Source organism: Stegodyphus dumicola, chromosome 8 (assembly GCF_044657685.1).
Source record: "Stegodyphus dumicola isolate Sdum_Otavi_A_Nest chromosome 8, ASM4465768v1".
NCBI lineage: Eukaryota > Metazoa > Arthropoda > Arachnida > Araneae > Eresidae > Stegodyphus > Stegodyphus dumicola.
Window position 1 is genome coordinate 111274557 of NC_140775.1, and position 21839 is coordinate 111296395.

Consider the following 21839-nt stretch of genomic DNA (forward strand, 5'->3'; position numbering starts at 1 on the left):
TTCCAATTTTTGTTGTAAGAGCATAATTGCATGGTCTTTTTATTTTGTCAGTTCCATAATTTCTTTATGAGTATAACAGCTGTTAATAACAGGAGATATGATGATAAATAAAAAGATGTGTAACAAAAAAGTACATAAATTAAAAGAGTGAAATATTAGCCAGGCACATTAAGCACTGTAGAACAAATGCAAATGAAGCACATCGTATGTGGAGGAGAATGAGAAGGAAAACAGTGTTAAGCAGTATTGTCTAATGCAGTGTACATTCGTACAAGGTAGAATCAGTTTCCAATTTAGACAAACAGAGTGTTTTCTGATATTCAATGATCATGATGTCAAGTGGCAGAGAAAATGAAATTAACAAAAAATATGGCATTTCATTTGTTTATTATGCTAGGAAAACTACATCACCAAGTGGAGTATATTGCCAATAAGAGAGCTGGCTCCGAAGAGGGAGCAGAAATTTGTCACCTCCTTGTGCCATCTGTTCAAATTATAGTGCCAAAATTCATCATTCAGTCACAACAGATTTTTAATTTCAAATTAAAGGACATTTGAGACTTTTTATAAACTCAAAACAAGTACAGGAAAGCAGTTTACAGAACTGCCCTTTCCAGCAGTTCTTCTTACGACCCATGTAACATAGCAAATATTAGCATGTGGCCTAAAATTTAAAATAATAATAATAATAATAATAATAATAATAATAATAATAATAATAATTGAATATGGAGGCACTACTCTTGCATGCAAGTTATGCGTATAAAAAAAAAAAAAAAAAAGGATTCCCTTTGTGATAGCATACACTAAATGTGTGTATATCAAATGTTACTAAAGCAGTGATGTTATCATTTTCAGTGTCTTTCAGGTATCATATCCGATTGGCAGAAAATCTGCTTTCTAATCAACATATTATTATAAATGACAGTTCTTTTTACTAATTTTATATTGTATTAAAAGTTAGTTTAATTTTTATATATAAAAACCAGTAGCTATTGAAAAAGAAAATGAATATTAAAAATGAGACATTTTCTTTGGTCTCAGTGTTGCATTGTATGCTTTCTTTTTAGTCCAAAGGGGCTTTATCCCTGAAGGACTATTGTTTCTGTTTCGTGATTTTGCGTTTGTTCACTATAAATGTCAATTTCACTTTTCAAACTGTTGCTGCCAAATGTTAGAGTCGTGCATTATATTTGAGGAAATTAAATAATGAAAAAATCTGCATAAATGTATGTATATTTCTCGCATCATGATAAAACAACGGTATAGTCATCGAATTTTGAATGATGTAATCCTACTGTGAATATGGGCATATGGAAGCCCAAATTTGGAATTTGTTTTATTATCGATTTCATGTCTTATAAAATTTTAACGAATTTTTGATTAAGAAACTCAAGGATTTCAAAGCGAGCAGTGGCAACATTGTACAGAAAAAATATTTTTATCTCCAGCGCGCAAGACTCTGTATTGGAAATTCTAAAGGTATGCTCAATTTAAAACTATTTTGCAATATTGCTCTTGAACTGAATTTTATCTTTTAAGTGTGAAGAACTTGATATTTAATAAATAAAGGTAACAGACAAAATGTTAAAAAAAGCGCCTTTGGACGTAATTTAAAATCAGAAATCTTTCAGATTTTTATTTTTTTATTTGTTTTTTTATTCTTTATTTTGAATCTTATTTTAGTTTTTATGTTTGTTTCAGTATATATTATGATTTTATGCTTTATTTTACTGTTTCTTTATTTTAGCACTTTTTATTTGAAAAAGTAAGCCTTAAAATGGATTAGGGATATCATAGGCATCCATGTTTACATCAGCTCTTAGCAAATTGGAGATTACATCTTGCTGCTGCAAAAGACTAAATAAGTACATTTTATTGTTGTAAGCATCGTTCTGAAATTGTTTAATTACATTTTCTGTACTACTACTTTTCTAATATTTTTTTGATTAATTAATAAAATGAAAAACATCTTTTGTTAATATTTTATTATTTTATATAAATAAAACATTTCTATATGAATTCACATAAAGAATGATAATTTTTTTTAACCAAAAGTATCAAGTTAATACAAACATCTTCGTATAAAAAACTGTCTGATGTCAAACTGAAGTAAGAATCTCTATTCTTCTGGTAGCAAATTTTAATGATAATTGTTCCCATTAACTTTGAAACAGCTTACACACCTTGTCCATCCTTGCAGACTACTCATCTTTTCATGACAAAGCCAAAAATCACTCCTTTACCCCTAGGAGGTGCTAAGCCCTTTGAGATTGTTCCCGAATGTCTGGTGCCAAGGTTGGTCCATCCTTTGCTACAACTTACCCTTTGGGGAGGGAGACAAAACAAATTCCTCTTAATGAAATGCCCAATGGTGTACTGAAGAGGGTATTATTTTCTATTTTTTAGAACTCTGAGGCAATGCTATAACACTTCCCCCCCCCTTGGAGATCAAGAGGAAAAGTTAAAAATCTTCCACCAGTTGAGGAAAGAGATGTTAGTTAACTGTCATTGCATTCAAAGAAAACTTAGTACTACGAAGTACCGTAATATAATTTTAATTTTTTTAAGTCAAACAACAAAAATCAGCATTATATATGCAATTTTTCGCAGGACTAGTTTCGATGATTTTACTGAACCTTCATTCTCAGCTGCCAAAGAGTAAATGAACGAAATAAGATAAGAATGGACAGGTTCGATAAAACCATCAAAACTAGTCCTGTGAAAAATTGCAAATATATTGTGGATTTTTGTTGTTTGACTTCTAAGTTAGTATTTTTGCTATTGAGAAAGTGGTTAAAATGAACATAGTTTCTTGTAAGGGAATTTACAAGATTCAGAAATTGCAAAATTAATCAATCTGTAAAAAAACATACAAACAATAAAACTTTTATTGAGCTGATTAAAAAAACAGCCATAATACTGTCATACCTAATAAATCTTCAATAAGCTTCGTAAATGCAATGTTTTAATCCTTTCTCAAACTACAGTTTTGTATATGCAAACTGATTCATTAAAATAAAGTTATAATAACAAATATACCATAGAAAATTTCCTAAATATTCTGATATTTCTATTCAGGAATTCAATTCATCCCTGATATTATTTTCCAAAATTTTGGAAAGTAGACATACGCTATGCCTTATGTTAAATCACAACGAAATGTCCAGTTGGTCTTATTCAATTATAATAAATGCGAGCAACAAAGAGAATTTGCTTAAATATAAATATACACTTGGTTCATCACATTCTGTGCTATAACCAAGAAAAATCTGTAGCTGATAAAGCTACAGAAATAACATTTCTTAATCTCAGCTACAAGAAATACAAATTTTCTCAGACAAAGTAATATACATTTTAATCTATACAGTAGAGTTCTGGCCAAACAAAGTGAATATTACATACAGTACTTATAATTATTATTTATGCGTAGGTCTTTTATGTTCTGTTCAGAGATTTGAATGTTCTTTTTCTGTAATTTTTGCTGTTTTCACATTGTGCTATTAATTATTGGAACGGCATAACAAATTTCAAGATATGTTGTAATACTTTGCAACGCTATTTGCTTCTTTCGAGGATATGAAGAAAGTCGGGTAGCGGCTGGTTGTTGACTGACATTCCTTTCTATTGTTGTGAAACATTAGGAGACTTTTCTGAAGTTTTGTGCCTGCATCTTATTGCAAACTAAACTCACGCCATTTCATTGCGAGTATCATTCCTCATTTCACATCCAGGCGTATAAGTGTTACATATTTTGGGGAACTTTTGATATTCTGTGATGTGGAAATGTCATTCGAAAAGAAAAGAAAATATACTAAAATGACCATACAGGAAATGAAACTAGATACGTTAAAGAGACTGGAGAAAGGGGAAAGTATAAACAAAATTACCATGAATTTAGGTCTTGGATGGACTACTTTGATAGGGTGGAAAAAGAGAATCTTGGTGTGTGAAAAGAGCATATACGGATAGTTTAAAGGAAAGAGAAAGTACGAAAGGTGGTGAATACAAAAGAGTGAGTGAGGCGCTTTATTTGTGGTTCAGGCAGCAAAGGGAACTGAGAACACCCATTTTAGAAGAGAAAGCCCACAAATTTTATGATTATAAGGAGAGCCTGGACTTCCTGATGGCTGGTTCGACAGATGGAAAAAGCAGTATGGCATGAGGCAGTTAAACATTTGGAAAAGCTATCTGCTAACTTGGAGGATTTTGCAATATTCAAGGATAATTTCCACAAACTAATTAAAAAGGAGGGTATATCTGAAGGTCAAATTTTATAATTGTGGTGAGACTGGTCTGAATTTTCAAATGCTACCTTCGAAAACGCTGGCATTCAGGGAAGAAAAATTGGTGCCTGGCTACAAAAGAAGCAAGGAGAGAGTCACAATCTTGATATGCAGCAATGCAACAGGCAGCCACAAGCTCAAACTAGTGCTTATAGGCAAATTAAAAAAATCCCCATATGTGTACTAATGGGGCTGAAACCAACTATGATCTTTCTGTTTGGTATCGGAATTAGTCAAATGCTTGGATGAATGGAGCAATAGTTAATGATTGCTTTTATTAGCCAGTTCATTCCATCAATGAGAAAGTTTTTAAAATAAAAAAAAAAATCTACCAAAGAAGGCGATTCTCATTCTAGACAATGCCTTATCCCATCCTGATTCAGAACAGTTATGAGACAAAGAAATAAGAGCCATAGTTCTCCCTCAGTGTGTCAGCCGATGAACCAGTGTGTTTTGGAGGCATTGAATAAAAAATGCATATATAAACTTCTTTCATCTCTTATCCTAGTCAGGGAGGAAAGGGGGTGATCTGATCAAGAAATTGAAGAAAATAGATGTGTTGGATGCTGGACCTTTCAGGAAATGAATTTTATGATAGCAGAGAAGAGCCAGAAAATTGGGAAATAGTCGACTTAATTATTAAGAAAATTCATGGCTGCGAAAAGTTAGTAATGGTGATTTTGAAGAATGGATGGAACGAGATGAAAACTATGAAATTTTAGGACATGCAGAAGTAGTTGCACTGGTGAAAGACAATGTGGATAAAAATGAAGAGATTGAAGACAATGGAAAAGATAAAATTATGACCAAACATGAAGAACTGAAGGCCGCTGAAGGAATGCTCCATTACATGAAGGAACAAGGTGCATCTGGTATGGACATTTTGTTCCTCTATCACCTATACAATGAAGCTGCATGATGACGGAATGAGTGTGAGAGACAATCTACCATTACACGATATTTTTCTACCAAGAACTATTAAATTACTAATTACTTCATTTTTATAAGTTATTTTCACTCGATTATCATAGGGTATTTCTTCTTTTTATGACTCTTATTGTGCTTGAACTCGACATAAAAAATCATCATTAATTTAATTTTATGCCATGCATTTTCTTGTCCAATATGGTGCTACAAATGTTCTAGAGTAATTTACAGTTAAATAGTAAGAGTTCTGAAAAACACACCCCGTATTCCGTAAAGAGGCTATCATATCTAGTGACGTGCAGCTAGGTGGGACATTTCCGAGAAACGAGATTCTAGTAGCATAGGTTTAAACAGGAGGTTTTTGAAAAATGTTCTGTTTAGCCAAGGAAGGTATGTTCCTACTATGAGGAACATTTTGAAACTTTTCCGAAAACGTTTTGTTCGCAGCTGTGTTCTACATAATGATCAACCAATCAGACGAATGTTCTGCTTCTGAAGGATCACAAGTAATTCTCAGTATTGCGATGGCTACAACTGTGAGATTCTGAAATAGAAGCTGATTTAATTGAAGAAATACAGAAAAAAGCTGTATATATATTGCTGTTTTGTTGTAGTATAACTGCACATGAAATTTTCAAAGTAATTGACAATTTTATGTCTGACAATGATATTCCTTGAAATAAGTGCATTGCCATATGCAGACGGAGCTCGAGCTTTAACAGGAAAACATTCCGGAGTGATTTCTCAAATAAAGTCACACCTGAAACTAAATTTTCTCACTGCTCCATACATCGTAAAGCTTTAGTAGCCAAAACAATCCCTGAAAGCCTGAAAACCGTTTTGAATAAAGCTGTAAAAATTATTTATTGTATTAAAAGCCAAGCTTTAAATTCAAGAATATTTATGTTTTTATGCCAAGAGATTGGTAGTGAACATGAAACGCTTTTGTTATATTCCGAGGTAATGTGATTATCCAGAAACAAAGTTTTAAATTGTCTTCGATCAGAAATTCAAATTTTCATTTGTGATTCAGTGTTTGAATTGCAAAATTGTTTATATAGTGAATTATGGTTGGTGCATTTAGCATATTTAGCTGACATTTTTGGAAAGTTAAATGAATTAAATTTAGGATTACAAGGACAAAGTGTTGATTTGTTTACTATTAGAGATAAAATAAATGCAATTATAAAAAAACTTGAGCTAATAATGAAAGAATTGGATAATAATATTTTAAGCTTTTTTAGAAAGTTTTCTAACTGAAAATAGTTCAAAAATAAAAGAAAAATTAGCATCCGACATTAAAAATCGTTGTTTTGCACTGATAAATAATTTCAACATGCATTTTCCCAAGGATTATGAAAAAGAAAATTAGATTAGAAATCTATTTTGTTCAAATGTACTTGAAATTTTATCTCATGAAGAAAAGAACAATTGATTAAAATTTTCTGTGATTGAACTCTAACTGAAGATTTAAAAAATAACACATTTGTTAACTTTTGGCTGAACCCAAAAAAAAAAAGTAATTTAAAGGCATATCAAATAAAGCTATTAAATTTTTACTGCCATTTTGGGAAATCTTTTTGTGTGAACAAAAATTTCCTTGCATGTTATATTTGAAAAATAAATACTGAACAAAATTAAAAGTGGATCCTAATTTGCATTTAAAACTAAGTAAAATAAGACAGAGAAAGAAAATAAAAAGAAATTGGTGAAGAAAAAAATTGAAATAAAGAAAAAGAAATTGATGTCTTCTAAACAGACCCAAATTGCACACTAAATTTTAGAATTAAAGTATTATTAAATTAAGAATTAAATTTTAGAATTAAAGTATTAATAAGATAATTAAAGTGGTAACCATTTTTTAATCTAATATTTTTGTGTGTGCATATTTAATAACCTATAGGTTGTGCAAATGGCAAAATATACACTTTTTAATATTTCTATTGAGAAATTGAAAAATAACCATTGTAAAATATAGTGCTGGTACCAACGTTTTTCAATTTTTGTTTAGATGGTACGCGTTGGTCAAAAAGGTTGAGAACCACTGCTCTAGATGATACTTTTTAAAAATAGATTTTTAACTAACGAAAATCAAAACATCTAATGCACTGTCAAAGATATAAGAAGGTATTCACCTACTTTGCTAAGATGAAGCAGTATTCTTGATTATGTACATTTGATTATGAACTGGCCAGTTTGACTTCTTTAAAAAAAAATCAGGTGTGCACTTCTGCTCCATAATATACTGCAAATGCAAATATTAGGCTTATACTGCAAATGAATGTTCTGCATCGCACCGCCCTTTTCTTAAATTGTTGGTGGACTTTTGGATAACACTATGCATATATGAATGCTTACATATACATGAATTTCTTCGAATGAAGCCATAGGAAGTCAGTTTATAAACTAAAATACAAAACACCTATGCTAACAATAATTGCTAGCAAAATGAACTGTGCTTTTCCACAGATATGACATCTTTTGTTTGAAATCATAGGACATATTCATTTCAGTGACACTCCAGATGCCCTCTGTTCATTTCTTGGTGGGTTTGAAGAGAGGAACTTGTTTCACCCTTTGGTGGGGTGAAACAAGTTCCTCTTTAGAAAATATCCAGCAGTGTTCTTCTGAAGGTAAAATTGTTTTTTATTCTTTACAACACTGGAGGGGGGCTACAGTTTGTATTATACTGTGATGGAAAAGATGGCTTGCTTAATAGAATATTTTCATTAGAAATTAAATTCATTGTTAGATTTATGAACAAATGGTGCCGAGTTTATCTCATGGGTTTCACATATATTAATATTTTATAATTAATTTTTAATTGATATTTTCAGTTTGTACTGTAATTACAGTTTCCTTTTATATTATGCCTATTCATAATTTTATATTAGTAATAGTTGTATCACTTATTTTTATTTTTTAGGTAATTTATGATTTTTCATTCATATGTTTTTCTGGAAGGAGTAACAGTTAAGTTCTGCCCGTTTCTATTTTTACAGGAACAATAACAGTTACTGTTTTGCCATGGATCAACACAGAACATCTTACTTCTAGTGATGTGCCATCACTCACTGAGGAAGTGAGATCTCTTATGACGTCCTGCTTCAAGAAATTCATAGAAGGTACTGCTAATGAAAAATGCAGTAACTCTGCAACAATTAAGGAATAGAATCAATTGCATTGTGGAATTTGTAAATAGATGTATTTCTTCTCACAACTTTCTTATGCATTTGTGTTGATAAAAATATTTTTCTTTTATTATTACTTTTTTGTTTGAAGTTTCGGGTATTGCCAAACCAAAGACATATTTTTGTTGAGTAATTTTTATTAATTTATTAAATTTAAAATGTAATAATTCCAACTAGATTGTTTTAATTTATAACAAGAAGATTTTGAAGATATAAATCTTTGTAACTTTACTAATTTGTAGTATTTTACAGATACTGTAAAAGGTTAAAGAGACATGATATATTTTCTCATGTTTTTTACTGGTTAATGTTAGTCTTCACTGTGAAAGATTGAGTTCCCCCCCTTCTCCTAATATAAATATTGTTGGATTTTGGTGAGATATATGTGTATCCAATCCTACTTGCAGTTGTAGGAAGAGTATTCCATAATGTCATGATTAGTCTATAAATAAATTTTTTGTGTCCAAAGTTTTAAATGCTTAAAAGCAATTAAATTTCATATGGGAATAAAATTTGAAAATCCTTTTTTAGAGGGCAAAAAATTTTATTTTTTTTTTATTTAACAATTCCAATATAATGATATTCTGTATGTTGAAATCCCATTTTTAATTAATATTTTCACCAAACTTTTGTATAAAAGTTTTAAAATAATGTATGTGTAATGTTTTGACAATATTGCCTTTGTAAGGACAGGCAGATGTGTAAATATGATTTTTTTAATCAGCTAAAATATTTGGCTACCATATCTGTTTTTTAGGGATGTTTCATGTTGGATTTGGTTTTTACTATTTCCACATTTGTATTCTCTTTTATGTGCCAATCATAATTTAAAAGATAATCATTAATGTATATAAGATAACTGATTTTTTTTAAATAGAGTTTATATGAAAATTTTAATTTTGAACTGCTTTAGTTATTAAAACTGGAAGCATTCAAAATTGAAATATAGTTAACTTTAAATGAGTATAAATTAGTCATTTTCTATAAAACAAACAGAAATTTTATTTAAATATATGTATTTTTAAATTCCATTTCTTGTTCTTTATAGTTCTCTTATAATCAGGCATGAAAGTGCAAGTTGGCAAAAAAAAGCTGAACAACACGCAGACACAAAAGCTAAATGCGCACGCGCGACCTCAAAAAAACACATTTTAATAAAATATCAACCTTTTACTATAAAAAGTATTAAACATATACATATAGTTAAACTAAAATAATACTTGTACTTACTATTTTGCTATTAATTTTATCTTCCACTTGTAAAAAAAAACAAAAAAAAAAAAAACAGTAAATCACCAAGAGATTGTAATGAATTAACCTTCTTTAAGATGCTCTTTATGTAACTTAATTTAACAGTTGATACATGAATACTGTACACAACATTACAACACACTAATATACATATTTATGTTATGTTTACTGCCTATTTTCAGGCAATGACAAGTTTTAGAGATAATATATATATAACTGTTACTATAGCTTTCAATTATCTTCACTTTTAGTTCAATAAACAGTACTTTATGTAACACTAGAAAAAGTAGTCATGTGAGATAATATAGTTACAAAATAACATATAGTTAAAGGAGAAATATAAAAAATAACTATTTTGTCTCAGTCTCACTTGATCCTGATTAAAAATTTTTAGGGAAAAAGCTTTGTCATTTTTGCTACTTTTGCAGCCAACTTTTCTAATTTCCATTTGTGAGCTAGTCTCAATTTCTTTTCAGCAGTTTTTATACAATCCATTGATACTTTTTTATTTTCTGCAATGTTTAATTGCTTTTTTTTTTTTTTTTTAGATTTTTCTCGCTCCTCCTTTTTTATCTCTAGCTCTTCTTTGTACAGTTTATGAGCATTCCTTAAATTTTTACATAGAGTTTTGTACTGGAGAATGCAAGTGGTCATCCCTTTTAAAAAATTTCAAAGCTGACTTATTGCAACTCAAAAATTTGTATTTTACTGTTTGTATAGCAGACAATGTGTCTATACTCATGCAGCCACACTCTGTCTAACACACTGCTCATAGAACTAAAAGCACTCTCAACTTGTGGCCCATGGAAACAACTGAAAATAGCTTCTACCATTTTGGATAAAGCTGGATAACTGCCATCTGCAAATACTTTGGCCCACCACTCATCAAGTCTTATTATTTTTCCATCTATATCTAATGGTGAAGCTAATTTTTTATCAATTTGGTATTTATACATTTATAAATAATATGAAATTTTGTCTTCTTGTGTCAAAACATTCTGGATTAATTCTTTTTAACTTAAGCAAGATACTATGGTGACCTCTGGCTGTAGGATCAATTCCTTATAAGCTTTTTAATAATGGATTGTTCAATGGCAAAGTCTTCTGCAGATATTTTGCATTGTTGATGAAAGCTTCAGTGGAAATTTTAAAAAATTCTTTAACATATGTTTCATCTTTTTGACATATGTAAATCTTTTTGAAATAAGTGCAATTGTAGCTGCTCCTAAATACATATTCTCTGGGGATAAAAGATGAGATTCATCTCCAGTATCTGAGATAGAAGTCAAAATTTCTGAGATAGATTTCTTTTGGAGAAATTCTGACTTAATAAACTTTGCTAAAAAATCAATAAATAGCTGCTTCTGCTCATCATGCAATTTATGTATTAAAGGCTCTTTCATTTGAAATAGACAGACATACTTTTTTAATAATGGCAATACAGACACATAAAAATGCATAATTAATTGGAATTTTTTCCTGTCATAAAATAATTTTGAAATTATTCTTTCTTTTCGTTTCCTCCCATCACTTGTCAAATGCTTTTGCAGTAAGTTCATTGCTCAGATTTCTTTGTTTATAGATACTGCAACATATATTAAAACATAATAATCTGTAATGCTGATTTAAAAATCCATAATAAAAAATGGTTAAACAATCAAACATGAGTAAATTACTCAACGTAACATCATATATGGACAGCCAGCTTAATAAAATGTTCAATAGCCAGTATATTTGACATTTGAAATCACACATATTTCCTCTAATTTTTCTTTTAAATCAACAAACCAGTTAAAGTCATTATATATATCTTGCAGGTAATCTTCTACCCACCCACCAAATGGTTTAGAAAATACCTTGGATGCATCATGTATATGATGGCAAGAATCTCCATCAATATCTAACAAATGAGGAGCCTTCTCATTACAAAGTCTCACCTCTAATCCAGACTTTGATCCTCTCATTATATTGCAAGAATCGATCAAAACAGACGTGGGATTCTCAAATGGCAGCTGATTTTTTTTCAAAAAGAGACACAATTTTTTGAAATAGTTGTTCGGCAGGCATATTAAAAACATTAACAGATATTAAATGCTTGACCACTACTTTATTGTGTTCTGTAAAAAAGTAGTTGGCTAATATGCACAAAACTCTCATTCGATTACTACTTGTAGTTTAATTAATATTTAATAAAAATTTAAACTTTTTAAAATTCTTCACAGTTTCATTAAAAAATGTTTTTGAGAGGCCTAATCTCATTTTATATGAAGCAGTAGTGCGAGCCATTGAGAGCTGTGATAGTGCCTTCTTATCAGATGCCATTGCTTTGGCCAAATCAATTATCACAGGTGCTACAGTATAAGGCAAATTATTTTCAGCCATAGCTCCAAGCAGTTGACCCTCTAAGCTGGAAACTCGATCACAAATTGGAATACTTGGAGCTTCTAATTTTTCTCTCCTGCATGCTTACGTTTGTGTCTGTCAAAGATGAATATGATGATGGCATCCTGTAATTATCTCTTTTCACTACTTCCCTCCATAATGTTTTTTGCTTTTGATATGGCTGCTAATAGCAACATATCCCCTTTTTCCATAATATATTAGATCAGAACACAATGCACACTTCACTTTTCCACTGATATCCACTTTCTGAATGCAACTGCCAACGACCATTTCCATTTCTTGTCCATTCGCATGAACTTGTACGATGTTTTTCAGCCATGCAAATCTGAACGTATTTTTTTCTTTACTATTTACATGCCGAGCTTTGTGCTCATGATTCGGATTTAAGATATTCATAACAAAAAACTTACAGCAACAAACAAAAAAGAAATAACATAGCGATCTACGCTCCAAATTACAGTATGCCACTTTACACACACTAAAACTCGCACATGCTCTGGATAACATCAGTAGGGTATCTGTATGTCTGTCAGATAGCGCCAGCCCCGATCGCTGAAATTATTGAAGTCAGCTCTCGTTTGATGGTTGCTTGATCTTCTTTGATTCGATGTTCATACACATCTAGTTCTGCCTTTCCACATAAGCCCCACCTACTTCACCTTGATGTGAAACAACGCATTTCGCGATCTCTGGCATGATGTAAAGTTTTTTTTTTTTTTACAAAGAAAAGAAAAAGAGAGTATGTCCTTTGTTTACCCACCACCACCACCACACACACACACACATTTGCCAGTCGCGATTTCTCAACGGTCTGCATTGATCTCAGAAACAGCCCGGGTGACGTTCAAAAAAGCGGAATTCCGCGAAAATGCAGAAAACCTTCATGCCTGTATAATCTTGCAGTTAAGAAAAAATAAGAAGGTCTGTTACAGTTAATATTGTTAAGCTATTCTCACTCACTCTCTTCTTCTTCTTTTTTAATCTGAACTACTAAAATATGTGTTGAATTTATTTTGTATTATAATTTGATAGAGCTAATTCTTTTCATTGACAGATGATAAAGTACTCATTAAGTAATTGCAGATGTTCTAAATTAAATTTAATTTTAAATATATACTGTGTAAAGTATTTATTTAAATCATGATTTATACAAGATGTTAAATATTAGAGCTTTAACAGGTCAGTATTGTATGGTCAATTAAGTTAAACTAGCTGGTGTAAGAGTTTATTTTATTTATGTATGATTGTATTTACATTATTTATAAATTTTTCTACCCCCTTCGCAATTTTGTATATTTTAAGTGAATTATCTTCCAGAATGCATGCACTAGTCATTTCTCATTAGTGTGATAATATTAGTTCAAAGTATTTTTAATTTCTGTGCTGTGATTTGTTAATACGTAAATATGCTAATGTTTCATAATTTTATTTTTTTTATCACTGCACTTAGTTTTTGGGTGCAATTTTTAATAGTATTTATTTTACTTAAGTTGTGATATTTATACTGTATTTTATTTTAGTCCAATTATTACATCAAACTTTTTCTGTAGTGTTAAATATATGTTATGCATTTAGTCATTAGCATAAGAAGATTGTTAAAATTACAGTGAACCCTTTCATTTTGATGGCTTTTTTGTAAACAAACATCTATGAAAATGACAAATATTTCTGAGAACATAAACACTGGAATGGTGGTTGTAATAATTTTCTATAAAACAACCTCTCTCTAACTCAACCAGATCTGTCAAAAACATTCATTTAGATAGTGGTCTGAAATATAAGTATTGTACAAGAAATCTATCTCAAAAAATAAAAACTTTTACAATACAAACTCCGAAATCCGAATGTCTAATATCTGGAATAATCTAAAATCCGGACCTCAAAGCCACCAGCAATCTCTCTCTCTCTCTCTCTCTCTCTCTTTTTTTTTTTTTGAGGGGGGTATGCTTCACATATGCACATTTGATTCCCCCCCTAAAAATAAAGCATGCGGAGAGTTCTGATTCTTAATTTTGTTTTGGCATTAAATAAAATACCTTCTTGCTGAAGAAACAATCATTTTAGCATAAATTTGTGTGATCCGTAATTTGACTCTGTAGCTGTGTATCTGCTGGCATGCATCTCAGACAAAACATTCTACATAAAAACATTGTTGATTTTAAACCAACTATTATTTTATATACCAACTTGCCTGACACCACAGTATGTAACCTTCTATGTTAACAATACCCTTGGTGATGATTGCAGATTTAAGTTAAATGTGCTAAAAGCTGTTGACGAGAAATTTTAACAAAAATTTCTTTCCCTAAGTTAAAAATAGATTTTGTTAATGAGACTCATAGGATAAAAGATTACAGTTAGTGTTATTTGAATTAAGAATAATTGATTGTTATTTACAAAAACTCAGAACTGGCGCCAGAGCTTGTATAGCCACATCGAATGGCAGAATTTAGACAACAAAATTTTTAGAGCAACCCCAAGCAGAAGACAAAATTTTTGGAATTTAGAGAAGCACCAAGCAGTAAAATTGTGGGTTGACAAAATTTTTAGAATTTAAGGAAAGCATTGAGACCCAGAAATTAGATGCGGCAAAATTTTAGAACTTAGGGAGGCACTTGGTAGCGGAATTTAGGACCTCTAGAGACTGCATTGGGATATCTAGCTCCAGCCCTCAATAAGCCTTAGGTTTATGTGGGAATTTATTTATTCAGGACTTGGGTAAGCCTTGAGCACATACAAAAAATAGACATAAGTATAGAAAATAACTAAAATAATACAATTCAGTCTTAATTGTCTCAGTACGTGATAGAAGAAAGACAAAATTTAGTGGAATAAAGTGTCTTTCTTTGCCAATCTCATGATAGCTGATACTGAAACTGCTGAACTATTTGCAGATGAATTTATTGAACTCGCTAATTGTGGAAAGTTTTCTCCAGAGCAAATTTACAGCACTGATGAAACTGGTCTTTTCTGGCAATATGTGCAGAGAAATACCTTGGCAACCTCTACAAAAAAGTCTCCAACTGGTGTCAAAGATTCCAAAGCAAGAATAACAATTTTGGCATTCACAAATGTTGCAGGAACACATAAGTGTAAACCTTTCGTAATCATAAATAATACACAACTTCAATCATTTAAAATAGTAAAGATTTTCCCGTTATATATCATGCAAGTAAAACAGCATGGATGACTCAATCATTAATGAACGATTGGATTGAAAAACATTTCATACCCGAAGCCCGGCGACATTTGAATGCAGTTGGTTTACCTGATGATGCAAAAATTGACCTGATTGTAGTCAACTGTACTCCTACCTCACTTAAAGTTTTAGTAAAAGATAATGTATGTGTACTATTTTTTCCTCCAAACCGTACGTCCATCATTCAGCCTATAGATATCGGAATAGTGTGCAGACTAAAATGCAAAGTTTATGTTAAATAGCCTATAGATATCGGAATAGTGTGCAGACTAAAATGCAAATGTAAAGTGTATGTTAAATTTCTTGAATAATGGAAAGACTCTTCAAGAATTTTTGAAATATTTTAGCATAATATCTATGTGGAGCATCAAAAAACGATGTGTTTTGAGATACTTTAAAAAAAAATGCTTTACATAATTTATGGCCAGCTAACTAATAATTTAAGTCATCATATGGTGAGGATGATGAAAGTGATTTAAGTTGATGAAAGTTTGAAGGTTATGGGATATCGCAAACCAAAGGTGAAATTTTCCCATTAATGGATTTTGTAAAGAAAAGTAGCAAAGTGGTAATAAATGAAGATGATATAATAGAAGTTTTTCATTGTGATGACAATGCCCCGGCCATCAAATGGCACAATCTGTAGCATGGTTCAAGATCCCAAAAATACCGTTACCAATAGTGAAGAAAGTCACAGAGAGGTTATTGAGAACGAAAATATTTCAATTCGCAAGTTAAGTCGGTATTCTCGACTCAGCAATTATAGGACTTAAACAATGGAACTTTGTAACTGAACAAGAAATTATATCTGTCTATAGAATTAAAGAGAGATAGTATTAGCAAAAAAAAAAAAAAAAAAAAAAAACTTACATTAAAGAAAAGTTTAATAAAATAGGCAAATAAATAGTAAAATTTGATATTTACGTAATTAAACAAATGATTTAATTTTGTAAATATCAAAATTTATGAAATAAATTAAGATTTTTTTGTAAATTTTAATACCCTTTAGATCATAAATGCTTCATTATTTCATAAATCATGATTTCTTATAATTTCTACATGCCATCTTACTAGATTTAAACTGATGATCTAATATCTTGAAAAATCTCAAATCAGGGATCACCGAAGTCTCTACGAGTCTGGATCCGGGACTTTATACCGTATTATTATCTAAAGCAGTTTCTATATATTTATGAGACATTAAACTTATTCTTATTTCATTCTGATATAATTTATCATATGGTGTCAGTTTTAATACCATGCTGCTTTATGAATAGTATATTATATTTCTAATTCGTTTTTACTAATTTTGTCAATTCTTATCTGTGCATTTGGTGAAATATAGCTAAGCATATGAAGGCAGTTCATTTCTGCTATTGAGATTACTGAAGTTGGTTGTGTGACAACTCCATGCATGCATGTATAGAAATCATAAATCTTAAATAATTAAACTTAAATATTAACTTAATTTTAAGTTATTAATTACTCTTAATTAATAAGGTTGCATGCAAAACTAAAAGCATTAAATTTAGAAACACAATTTAAAGTTACTGAAAATGGGACTGTCCTCTATCATGAAGGAATTTTAAAGTAGGCAGAAAAATGTAAAACTGGTTGATAGTAATAAGATGATTGATTATTTATTTTCAAATGCTTTCAGTAAAGAAAGTGATTGATCAGAAAAGAAAATCAGATAGTCAAATTTCATTGGTATTTTTATAATCCCATTAAATTAAGTACTAAAGTTTTAATAGTTTCTCTCTTCTGTTATCACTACATGTAAGAAATGTTTTCGATATTTTAAAATATTCATTTGCAGTAATGAAGAAAATTGAATAGAAAATACTTTTTTTATGTGATTTCTTGTCCCTTTGCATTATTTATTATTTACTATTAATCTTTTGTGATTTATTAATATAATGCTATTAAACCAATGTATCATATTTCCACATCAATGTTTTTCTTGAACAGATTTCTAAATCCATTATGTGTATTGGTAATCACTATCATCAGTAATCATCTTACTAAGACATCCCACCTCAGAAGATTAAAGCCATCTGGATATGTCTGTAATTAATTATCTTAGAGAGAGTTTACTACATTTTAGCAGAAAATTTAGTCGATTATTGTTGAAAGGGCACATGTCCACTTTTGCAACTTTTACACCAAGCAGTAAAAACCTTATAACATTTTCCAAAATAAAGTTACATATTTCGATCCCCAAGTAACAAGAAATAGTCAAAACAACATTATAGGCAATTTTTCACATTGTTAACTCTTATTTTAAAATTTCTAAGGAATTTTTAATCTTGTGGACCTGTAACCATTCGACAATAAAGAGGGAAAAAGGGATAATATATATGAATTTATATTATCCCTTTTCCCTCTTTATTTCCCTCTTTATTGTTATATATATATTTTCTTTGAATAACTTACTTTATTTCAACAAAAATGGCATTTTGAAGCAATCGAAATCTGAAACTTGTCACAAAATAAAACAGCTTATACATTTTTCATCTCATTAAAAATGACATTCATTCACCCAGAAATGTATTATTTTTGTCGAAAATCTTTAATACTGAACATAACATTGAAACAATATTTAAAATCCTAATATAGTCAACCACATTAAACTTAAGAGTTGTCTTTGCTCTCAAAAGGTGCAGTTTTAGAGTGGCCATATGGTGGTGTAAAATCCTTATATGCTTCTGGCATATACTGAATAACTTTCTTGATATTGTCTGTTTTCTTTACGTTAATGACATTCATCCCAGAATTGGTTAGTGCAGAGGGATAAACTATTTCTACCTCCGGTATCTTCAGGTTTTTTTTTTTTAATCAATCCATTTAACGAGTTATAGACAAATAAAAAAACCCTCCTTCATTTTGAAATAGTAATAATCGGATAACACCGAAAGTTCTATCAGAGGGCAGGAAGCTATGTCCCATTACAGGAAAATATTGCTTGACAGTCAAATTTTTTCTGGTCACAGAAAAAGCTAAGAGGAACCTTAAAATGGTATGATTTCAGTTTTGACCTGTGCAACCATCTGAAAATATGTTAATTTCTTTTGCTGATGCCGGAATATGTTGTCTTATATAAACATATAAAAATGAAGGAACCTAAGCAAATAATTTCTTTTGCTGATGCCGGAATATGTTGTCTTATATAAACATATAAAAATGAAGAAACCTAAGCAAAAGTATGATGCAATGTTTACAAAGACTGCCCGGTAAGAGAGAACGATAGGTTTCAACAACAATGAGAGATTTCATGTGCGACACTCGCACTACGCCCCGCACTGTGTTAAGCGGAGAAAAAGCTCACAGGCTGGACATAGTCCCTTTCAACAATAAATAATCATCTTCGGACTGCTTGCCAGTACACACAGAGTTGAATTAGAGATGTGCCACTTCAACTGTAAGTGTGTATATTTGTAGAATGAAAAAACTTTAAAACCTCAAAATCGACCAAATATGGACATGTGCGCTTTCTACAATATTCAGTTCAATTGTTGTTAAAGAACTCGAGAGCTCCATACAAGAAAGGCAGTTTTAAATGTTTAATTAACAGTATTACAACTGTGTTATTTGATGTGGTATTAAAATACACGAATGGCAAATTGGATGCATTTTTTTCATGCATACACATATATATATCATGAGAAATATATGTATTTGATCTGTAAGCTGCATCAGTATGTGCTGTAACTGTTATTCGTATGCATTGTATATTTAATGCTTTTATAATAATAAAAGATGTGATCTAGGTCTAAATAATATATCATATTTAAGTATTTCACATATCTTAAAAGGTTCTAATTTTTTGCCAAGTGAGTTCACTGTCTGCGTTTGCTGCATTAGAGATTAGCTTTTTTTAAGCAATTTTATTTAAAGTTGTGTACCATTTTTGATATTGTGCTAGTTTATAAAAAGAGCTTGACTACAAGGTGCATATTTATATTAATTTTTCTTCAAGTTAAAATTTAGTTATTTACTTTTTCAATAAATAAATTCATAATGTGTTTTGTAGAGCATTTATCTTGAAGATTTATTATACACTTGTAATCTAAAAAATTATTAAAAACATGCAGATCAGAATTTGTATTAAGATTTTTATTTACTTAGACTCTTAAATATGAAACTAAGCTATGAAAGATAGTTTTGAGGTAATCATATTCTGATAATTTTTTTAAAATTTTTTCCTTATTAATAGATTTAAACAAGCCACTTTGAAAGTTACATATCAAAATACAGTAAATATGTAATACAGTTGACCCTTGTTTTATGACAGTTTATGCTGATTTAGGCATACAGTTGTTTAGTAATTAAGCTAAAATAAGGGAAAATATATTAAAACTACTTGTAAAAAACTGTAGACATAAACTGGAACCATTTTAAGAGGTACACTAAGATTTGTGTTATTAAAATAACTGGTGAGGCTGCAGACTGATGCAGATGTGAAATATAATTGGATTCATACTTATTTTAATTTGACATTTGTATTGTTCTTGTTTGCGAAAAACATTTCAAATATGAGCAGGTTGTAATAAGAAAAGAAATTTTGATGGAAGAATGTTAAATTAATCAACATGTAAATTATTCGCATTTTATTTTCTAAAATTCAGATTGGATTGTTTCTATGCTGTCATAGAAATGGAGGGAAAAAAATGTTTACATATAATGTGTAGTTTCACTTGATATCTTGTAAAAAAATAGGTCTTTTTATTTCCATATCCTTTTATTTCATTTCAAATGTGATTCAGTGAATTGTAAATATTTTATAAAAATCTTTGTTTTTTAGTAAAATCACACAAATATTTTCTATAAACCTAGTATATCGAAATAGAGATGTATTCGTTTTTTGAAATGTTTCTTGGTTTGATCTTCTAATTGAAATTATGTGGAGGGACCACAAGACTGTGTTAGCAACTCCACTAGTGATTAATACAAAGTATAATGAAAAATATCGTAGATATTTTTCTTTAGAAATAAGATTTAATGGATGTATTTATCTACAGAAATGATAATGAATGTGAATGGATTTTTTTCACCAGTACTAGTCTGGAAGGTTTTTCTGTTTCTGTTATATACATGTTTCATAAAAACTTACCCCAGAACCATATGTAGAAATGCCATAGTATATTATAGTGCTATGTGTGACTTTGTTTTAATAATTGTACATTTGTATATGTATGAATATGTGACTTCATTATTTTTTGATGAATAAAAAGCTTTTGGAGCAAGTTTTGATTTTTATTCATGATTATTTACCCAGAGGAATTCCATATTTCTGTCATATTTCAATCAAATATTTTCATATGAGTATGAGAATTTCGATGCTAGATTATGAATGAATAGTATTGACACCCATGATATGCAAGTATTGAAGCTATGGAAGAGATTTATTAGAAGGAAAAAAACATGCCGTTTCCCAGATGGCTAAAATTATTCAACACTGGTATTGAATTTAAATCTCAACAAATAGGCTGGTTGCACAGCACATTCATGGTTCCTTCACCCATTTTATTATGTATATGAGCCAGTTTCTTTTTAAAAAAGTCTTTCATGAAGGCATCTCTTCTGCTAAGCACTCCAACAGGCCATAGTGTTAAAGCAGTACTACTATCCGCAGGAAGATATCTTAGTTAAATTGGATTTCAAATGATAATGCTGGTGATGGCTATGAACAATAATATGAATTTCAGTTTCCATTTTTGAGTTAGGAATTTGTGTTTAACTAAATAATATTTAGTCATTTAAAAAAAAGTCCCCTCCCATACGCGTGTGTATCAGTAAAACCAGAATTCATAGATATAATTTTTAGTTGCACAAACAAAAAAAATCATTTGATCTATTTCTCCAGATTTGCCATTCTGTTATGATCATAAAATTGTTTTTTCTCCAATTGTTATTATGTTTTGACTAATTGATCCTATTGGTTAATTTAATTAAGCATAATCCTAAATGTAAATTAAATGGATATTTAATATTTGTGAAGTATCATGCAATCACAATATCTCATTTTCATGGAGAAAGTGTAAAAATGAAAGCTATAAACTAATATTCTAGAATTTAACAATAGTTTATTTCCAAAACGATTATCACTAGGAAAATAGTTAATTTGTATTTGTAAAACTAATGTATATTTGTGCACTGTATGTTGTCTGCTTTCTTTCTGTGGAAGAGGAAGCTTGATGAAATGAGCCAGAGGGAACAATTTTAGGTGAGAAAAGTTTAATTTCCCCTATTCATTTCTGTAGTGTCTGTGTGTTTGAACAGTTTAAATGAAACTATTTTCCGACTTAAGTACTTTTTTACACTGTTAGGCGGTCGTATGTAAATGAGTGGCTCATTAAACTGTTAATATTTCCATTTTGCACTGTTACGGATGGTAGGCTTGTTTACCTTTTATAGAAGCTTCAGCAATTTGGGGGCAGTAGTTTTACAAGGATCAATAGCAACTAACTTTTTCTTTTTGGTAAGAAGCATGGAAACTATTGTTGGCGCTTATAGTTCCTCATCTCCCAATTACAGGATGCTCTTCTCCATTTCGCTGTTATAAAAAGAGAATTCAACACA

At 30.2% G+C, this 21839-nt stretch overlaps 1 protein-coding gene across 8 annotated transcripts in view; it reads left to right on the forward strand.

Annotated features, from left to right (window-relative positions):
- LOC118185322 (1-acyl-sn-glycerol-3-phosphate acyltransferase alpha-like) overlaps positions 1-20503 on the forward strand; it is a 117557-nt gene extending 97054 nt beyond the window's left edge. For 5 of the 8 annotated variants that reach the window (XM_085822278.1, XM_085822276.1, XM_085822282.1 and 2 more), the window contains 2 exons: positions 8216-8338; positions 11473-20503. In XM_085822278.1, coding sequence (XP_085678404.1) covers positions 8216-8338; positions 11473-11504 — 155 coding nt within the window. In that variant the 3' untranslated portion in view covers positions 11505-20503. Of the gene's footprint in view, positions 1-1750; positions 1983-8215; positions 8345-11472 lie in introns of those variants that run through there. The other 3 variants (XR_015042697.1, XM_085822277.1, XM_085822280.1) reach the window with 3 other exon arrangements.
- The last annotated feature ends 1336 nt before the right edge of the window (positions 20504-21839 follow it).